Source organism: Notamacropus eugenii, chromosome 3 (assembly GCF_028372415.1).
Source record: "Notamacropus eugenii isolate mMacEug1 chromosome 3, mMacEug1.pri_v2, whole genome shotgun sequence".
Taxonomy (NCBI): Eukaryota; Metazoa; Chordata; class Mammalia; order Diprotodontia; family Macropodidae; genus Notamacropus; species Notamacropus eugenii.
In genome coordinates this window covers 240,098,233-240,105,315 of record NC_092874.1, presented here as the reverse complement: position 1 = coordinate 240,105,315, position 7,083 = coordinate 240,098,233, and the positions used below count along the sequence as shown (strand labels likewise).

Genomic DNA, 7,083 nt, shown 5'->3' with positions numbered 1-7,083 from the left:
CAGATCACTTGCCTGAACTTACAGTGTTCTTTCCATTACATCAGGGAATACATTTTCCTTTGAATGGGGACAGCAGTCCAGTGAAGGGAGTAGTCAAGGTAGGTATTATCTTGCCCATTTTACCTCTAAGAAAGCTGAAGCTTTAAGAAGTAGAGTTCAGGAATCTCCAGCTGAGAGAGCCAGGACCATGATTCAGTCTTCAGACTAAGGCCTTTTCACTACAGGATGAAAAGTATCAGGAAACATGCAAATTCCCTAGAAAGGAGTCTCTTGTTTATTAGGATTAGAGGCATGATCATGGTTCTAGGGGGGAAAGGGGCCATACAGGACATTTAGTCCTCCACCTCCATTTTACAGTTGAGGAAGCCGGGAGTCAGCAGGATTAAAGTGACTAGCTCAAAGTCACACACATGGCAAGGGGCAGGAGCTGGATTTGAACCCAGGCATTCTGATTCCATGTTGAGAGGAGATCGAATTTCTGGGGAAACAGGGTGACATCATACGTGCGTAGATACATATACTACATCACAATAGTCACCCAAAACAAAGATATGTGGATGTGCATGATAAGGATATGCATATTTATGCAGAATTTTCATGAAATCCATCTGGAAAAAGTTCCCTCTTGGAGCCCCTGGGGGAAATTTGTCGGAAGACTTCAGGAAGATTGATCGGGTTTTAAGGGGATGGTCCTATCCGTCTGTTTCTGTTGGAGTGAATTGTAGTCAGACTCCACCCTAAAGATGAGCACATAACCTTCTCCTATCTCACTTCTCCCACTTCCCTCTGCCCCTTCCCTGTCCCTACCCTGAGCTTTGGGGAACCTGGTCTAGATGAAGCCTGTTTTTGACTAACAAGTACTGGCTCGTATCAATCCTGAAGCCTTCTTCCTGCGCCCGCCTCAGCCTTGAAAGTCACTGATTTAACAGTTTATCTTTGCTGTTCTTCAGCTAAAGGAAAGTTGGTCTCAGGACCAGGGGAGCTAAAGCTTCAGCGTTATAGTATGCTAGTTAGGTGTCCATTCCTGAGCTATCCTCAGCTTCCCTTCTGGTTCCAAAGAGTTCAGACTGGGCTCCCCACTCCCCTCTCAGGAAGGAGATTAAAGGGAAGTCTGGACCCTGCACTTCGTTAGACAATAGAGCAGTTTTATATGGGCTGGTAGAAGTGGAAGCAAGGAAATTCCTTATTCCTTCTCTGCGGTACCGCCGAAGCGGGATCGGCACTGAGACTGGAGAAAACGAAGTGCTCAATTCGTATCCATACCAAGGGTAGGGCCGATTGTGTATTGGGAAGTGGTATTGGGTTTGAAATTGAGCAGTTGTGACCAGACTTCACTGATGAGGCCAAGAATTGTCCCTTTGGTGGAAACAGGAGGAGAAATACTTTATGAATTGTCACAGTGTTGTGCAAAAGAAGCGTGGGGGCGGGGGGCGGGGGGTTGGGGTTGAAGAGGGTGGAGAAGAAAAGGTTGAGAAGATTGTTCAGCTCTGGGCTCTGAAGCGGAGTGTGTGCGCGCCGGTCCAAGGACAGAAGGGATCTCCATAATTTCCCACTGGTGCAACTGGAAATTGATGCTTTTCTTTCCAAAGACTTACTAACTAAAATAGGGAGGTGATGGGTGACTAGTGGCCAGCGTGAGCACAGAGGGCTAAAGGAGAACTGAGACGTCCAGCCCGTAGAAGAGGAGAGTGGAAACGCCTAACAGTCCCTGCGGTGTCCAGATGTTCAGCTGAGGGACTAGCGGGAGCCCCAGCCCCACCCTTGCAGCAACGACGCAAAAAGAACAAATCACCGACGTGGAAAAAAAAGGGGGTTTGGCACTAGGCGATCAGCAGCCACTGAGATGGGAGCGCCTTTCCGGGGAAAACAAATCCAGCATAAATAAGTGTGACCCGCTCGCGGTCTTTGCAGACTGCTCACCTACAAAGGGCATTAGGAAGAAGGAAGGGGAGGGGAAGACAAAAGCAGGGCTAGAGGAAAAGCAGCCCAGAGACTACCGTTGAGCCCTGGAAGGACAGACAGAGACGGACAGAAGGAAGGTAGGGTCAAAAGGACGAAGAAAAGGAGGGAAAGTTGAAAGGGAGGAAAGAAAACAAAGTGTACTGAGGCAGCAAAAGACTCGAGAAGAAAAGTAGACGTAAGTGAGGAAGGAAAGGTGAGGTGGGGGCCGAATGGGCAGCACGCGTTTCCCCGGTGGGGCTTTGCCCGCCTGGACAGCTGCCACGGGTAACTTCAGTCCTTGGTGGCCTTCGGCCAGCAGCTCCACGGCGGCCCCCAACGCTAGCCTGGATATCTCGGCGGCGGACAGTCGGAACGAGGAGCTAGCCAAGCTGGAGATCACAGTGCTGGCTGCGACTTTCGTGGTGGCGGTGCTGGGCAACAGCAGCGTCCTTCTGGCCCTGCACCGCACTCCGCGGAAGACGTCTCGGATGCACCTTTTCATCCGCCACCTCAGCCTCGCCGACCTGGCCGTCGCCTTCTTCCAGGTGTTGCCCCAGCTGTGCTGGGACATCACCTACCGCTTCCGCGGCCCCGACGGTTTGTGTCGCGTCGTCAAACATCTGCAGGTCTTCGCCATGTTCGCCTCGGCATATATGCTGGTGGTGATGACCGCCGACCGCTACATCGCAGTGTGCCACCCGCTGAAGACTCTGCAGCAACCTGCCCGGCGCTCCCGGGTCATGATCGCCGGCGCCTGGGCGCTGAGCTTCGTGCTCAGCACGCCCCAGTACTTTATCTTCTCCATGATCGAGGTCAACAACGTCACCAAGGCCCGCGACTGCTGGGCCAACTTCATCCAGCCCTGGGGGTTGCGCGCCTACGTGACCTGGATGACCGGTGGCATCTTCGTGGCCCCTGTCATCATTTTGGGCACCTGCTACGGCTTCATCTGCTATCACATCTGGCGGAATATCCGCGGCAAGACGTCCATCGTGAAGGGCAAGCGCGAGGAGGAAGCGGCCGCCGGCGCCTTGCGCAAGGGACTTCTTTCGGCCCCCTGTGTCAGCAGTATCAAGTCAATTTCCCGGGCCAAGATCCGCACTGTGAAGATGACTTTCGTGATCGTGACAGCCTACATCGTGTGTTGGGCGCCCTTCTTTGTGATCCAGATGTGGTCTGTCTGGGACCAGCAGTCCTCCTGGATCGGTAAGAACCTGGGGTAGGGAGAGGGGGAGGGAAGTAGGAGAAAGACAGAGACAGACACAGAGACAGAGACAGACAGAGATAGGGAGAAACAGAAAGAGACACAGAGGGACAGAAACAGAGGCATATATTGACAGAAACAGAAATAGAGATATCAAGTTAGAGAGAAAGAAATAGACAGTAGACATAGGTGGAACAATGGAGGGTGTGCCAAGAAAACAGGGATTCGAGGTTTTTCTCATTGGTGTGTTTTCCCCCTAGCTTTCTTTCCCAGCAAGTAGAAATGTGCATTGAAATATTTTAAATTTCCAGAAGGAAACATTTATAGAATCTTCTCCAACAGATGGTCTAGGCTTCCAGGAAGGAGTCTTTTTTCTCTTTTTACTGCTCTGCTTTTGGAAGGAAAACTTCTATTAAAACGTTTAATGTGACAGCTAACCTGAGAAACCCAGAGTTTATCACCTCTTATCACTGAATATGTAATAATTTATACAGGCTTACACAGAAAATCAAATAGCCTTAGGAATTTTGCAAAATTCATTTACCATTTCTCCCTCACTGGTTGTTAAATATCCCTATACGTAAATAAGATTATCCATGAATTTTGGCTTCAACAGGTTGTTGGTGTTGAAACACCATCACTGTTAGAAACTGCCATGGAGACTTAAAAGTTTTACAGAAATCATCTAACATCTAACATTCAGGCTTATGTTCTTTAAAATGACTGCATTAGATAATTCAGTGTGCAGTCTCCCCAAAATTGTCATCTCCCATAATTCTGAATCCTTTCGTGAAGCCTGGGTTTTGATTTGAGGTTTAACTTAGTTCCCCTCTCTTCTACAAGTCTATTTTGAAATGTTAATAGGTGCAATTGTTCAGTCTTTTAAAATGGATTCTGACCATAATAAAATTTATTTAGATTAACAAGAGCTAGGTAGGATCAGAGAACTGTAATTAAAAAAGATATGTTTTGAAAATTTTCTGCTACTTTTTAACAAATGCTCTTACAGAATTTAACTTTTTAAACCTTATTACTCAAGATTGTCTCAAAGTAACTTATAGTATGCTGGTAAAAAAGAAGAAATATAATCATACTATTTACATCCTGCAAAATTCTAGTCTAATAGGTCATCATCTTTGATGCTAGATTATGTTTAAGCATTGAATACTGGAATCACATTTCCACAGTCATTGATGGAATAACTGGGATAAATGCAAATGTATAGACTTAGTTATTTTTTTTGTTGCTGAGTCATTTTCCATTGAGTCCTACTTTTCATGACCCCATTTTGGGGTTTCCTTGGCAAAGATACTGGAGTGATTTGCCATCTCCTTCTCCAGCTCATTTTACAGTTAAGAAACTGAGGCAAACAAGGTTAACTGACTTACCCAGGGTCACACAACTAAGTGTCTGAGGCTAGATTTGAACTCAAAAAGATGAATCTTCCTGACTCTAGGTCCAGCACTCTATCCATTGTACCACCTAGCTGCAGTTATTTCTACTTTCTTATACATCTTCAATCTCTTCTCCATTAACTCTTTCCCATCTCCCTATAAATATGATCTGGTTTCCTCAGTGTCACTCAGCTGCCTTAGACTTGGTTATAGAGTCCTCAGATTTAATTAAAAGGGATTCATTTCATTGATTTAACAAATATATTGTGCAAGACATTCTGCTAGGTACTGTTAATAATAAAAAGGTGTGGAAGGCATGCTAAGCATTGCTTTTGATCCTCATTATAAGCATTCATGGAATCATAGTGTATAGCTTGGAAGGGACCTGAGAGGACATCAAGTTCCACCCATACCTGGATAATAATCCCTTTTGATGATGTCCAGTGTTGGGCAGCTCACTGTCTTGCAAAGCAGTCCTTTCCAACTTTTGATAGCTATAATTGTTTTGATTTTTTTCTCACATTAAGCTGAAATCTGCTTCTCAGTAATTTCCAGCCATTATTCTGAGTTTTATCTTGCACCAAGCAAAAAAATTTCATTGTACTTCCTTACAGCATCCTTACAAATTCATGAAGTTAGCTATACTGCTTCCCCACCACTGCCCTTAATCTTCTCTTTTCTATGCTAGAGAGATCAAGTTCCTTCAAACGATCCTCAAACAGCATGGTTTTCTATCTCCTCACTGTTCTGCTTAAATAATCTCAGTCATTTAAAAAGATATTCTATGTGTTTCCTAGTATCTCAATTAGGGATCCATTTTATAAATGAGTCAAGATACATGCAAAAACCCTCTCCTTACTAATCACTAGACAACACTGTAGTGGTCCATTTTAATAGATTGTTCCACTTCCCCACAAATTATTTAATAGATTATTATCAAGTAATTAAGATGAAGTAATTAAAATAATTAAAATTAACTAAAGATTATTGCCAAATGATGCAGATATAACTTTGTCATTTAAGTACTCAAAACAGGAGTTCTTAACTTGGGGTATGTGAACTTTTAAAAATATCTTCACAATGGTATCTTAGTATAATTTGTTTCTATGTATAATTGTGAATCTATGTGTTTTATGTTATTTATTTTAAATACTAACCTGGGAAGTGATCCACAGACTTCAATAGATTTACAAAGTGACTTAGGATATAAAGAAGGTTAAGAACTCCTATTATGGATTATAAACCAATGAATGCAATCCAGCAAATACTTATGAAATGCCTTATGTGTTTAAGTCTCTGTGCTTAGGCTCTACAGACACAAATTTCATGTTCTATTGATGTAGGTACACCCTTCATGAGTACAGGTTGCAGCCTATCCAAACCCTGTCATCCTGCGCAATCCTTCACATCTTTCTGGCTTTCTTCTTATATTTGTCTCCATTAGTGTATCAACATGTTGGTCCCAGGACAAAAGTTGTACATTTCTAATACCAGCTTTGCATGGTATTTGCATCCAATCTAGAAACTGCACAATTCTTGGCACCATCTCAGTATTAGTAAAATAATTCAGTCTTATTTTTTGCACAGATTCTGAAAACCCTGCTATCACCATCACTGCTTTACTGGGCTCCCTGAACAGTTGCTGCAATCCCTGGATTTACATGTTTTTCAGCGGCCATCTCCTACAAGACTGTGTACAGAGTTTCCCCTGCTGTCGAAAAATGAAGCGGCCATTGAGCAAAGAAGATTCTGACAGTATGAGCAAAAGACAGACTTCCTACACTAACAGCCGAAGTCCCACAAATAGCACTGATACCTGGAAAGATTCCCTTAAGTCATCCAGATCCAGTAGGTTCATCCCGGTCTCAACCTGACTCCTCTATTTTTACGCAGTGAGACTTCTTTGAGTAACAGTGAAAAACTTCGATGGGTAAAGTTAGGCATCATTGGAGCATAAAAACCCTCTGAAACGCAAGTTAAGTGTACAGTACAGTATTTCTGGAGAGCTCCTCTCACTGCTGTGAAAAAAATCTGTAAAGAATTTTGTAGGAACTGTTATCAAAAACTCACTTTACTGAAATCTGAGAAAGTGATCTCTCCTGGCAGAATTGAAATCATTTTTCTAAAGAAAAAAAAGTCATAGCAAAATACCTCTATTCATTCATCCCTCCCTCCCCCTTCCCCATCCTTCTTGGTTTTATTCTTTTCTATTTGTTCCCAAAGTAACTAATGCATGGTCAGTTTAATATAATATTCATTTAATTTAGAGGTGCCACTTTTAACTGATAACCAACCACCCACCCCTGAAAGAAATTAGAAAAGATTTCAAAGAAATCCTGCTTCAGGCAACTGAGAATGTCCTCTCTGCTGGCACAGGAGCAAGTTGAGGACAGATATCCTAGATCCTTTTCATCAGCCTTATACAAAAATGGAGAAAGTTTCTTTTTGATGCTTCTGAGCATGGGACCATCACTATGCAACTTGAGATCAGGAACTATGAATGAACAACTAAAGCCCTACACCAAGGAGTAAAGTTTACCACAT

At 43.6% G+C, this 7,083-nt stretch overlaps 1 protein-coding gene across 1 annotated transcript; it reads left to right on the top strand.

Moving 5' to 3' along the window:
- The first annotated feature begins 1,840 nt into the window (after positions 1–1,840).
- AVPR1A (arginine vasopressin receptor 1A) lies at positions 1,841–6,852 on the top strand. The gene is made up of 2 exons (XM_072655254.1): positions 1,841–3,147; positions 6,127–6,852. The coding sequence occupies exons 1-2, from the start codon at positions 2,172–2,174 to the stop codon at positions 6,411–6,413; spliced, it is 1,263 nt and encodes a 420-aa protein (XP_072511355.1). The 5' UTR covers positions 1,841–2,171; the 3' UTR covers positions 6,414–6,852.
- Positions 6,853–7,083: the final 231 nt, after the last annotated feature.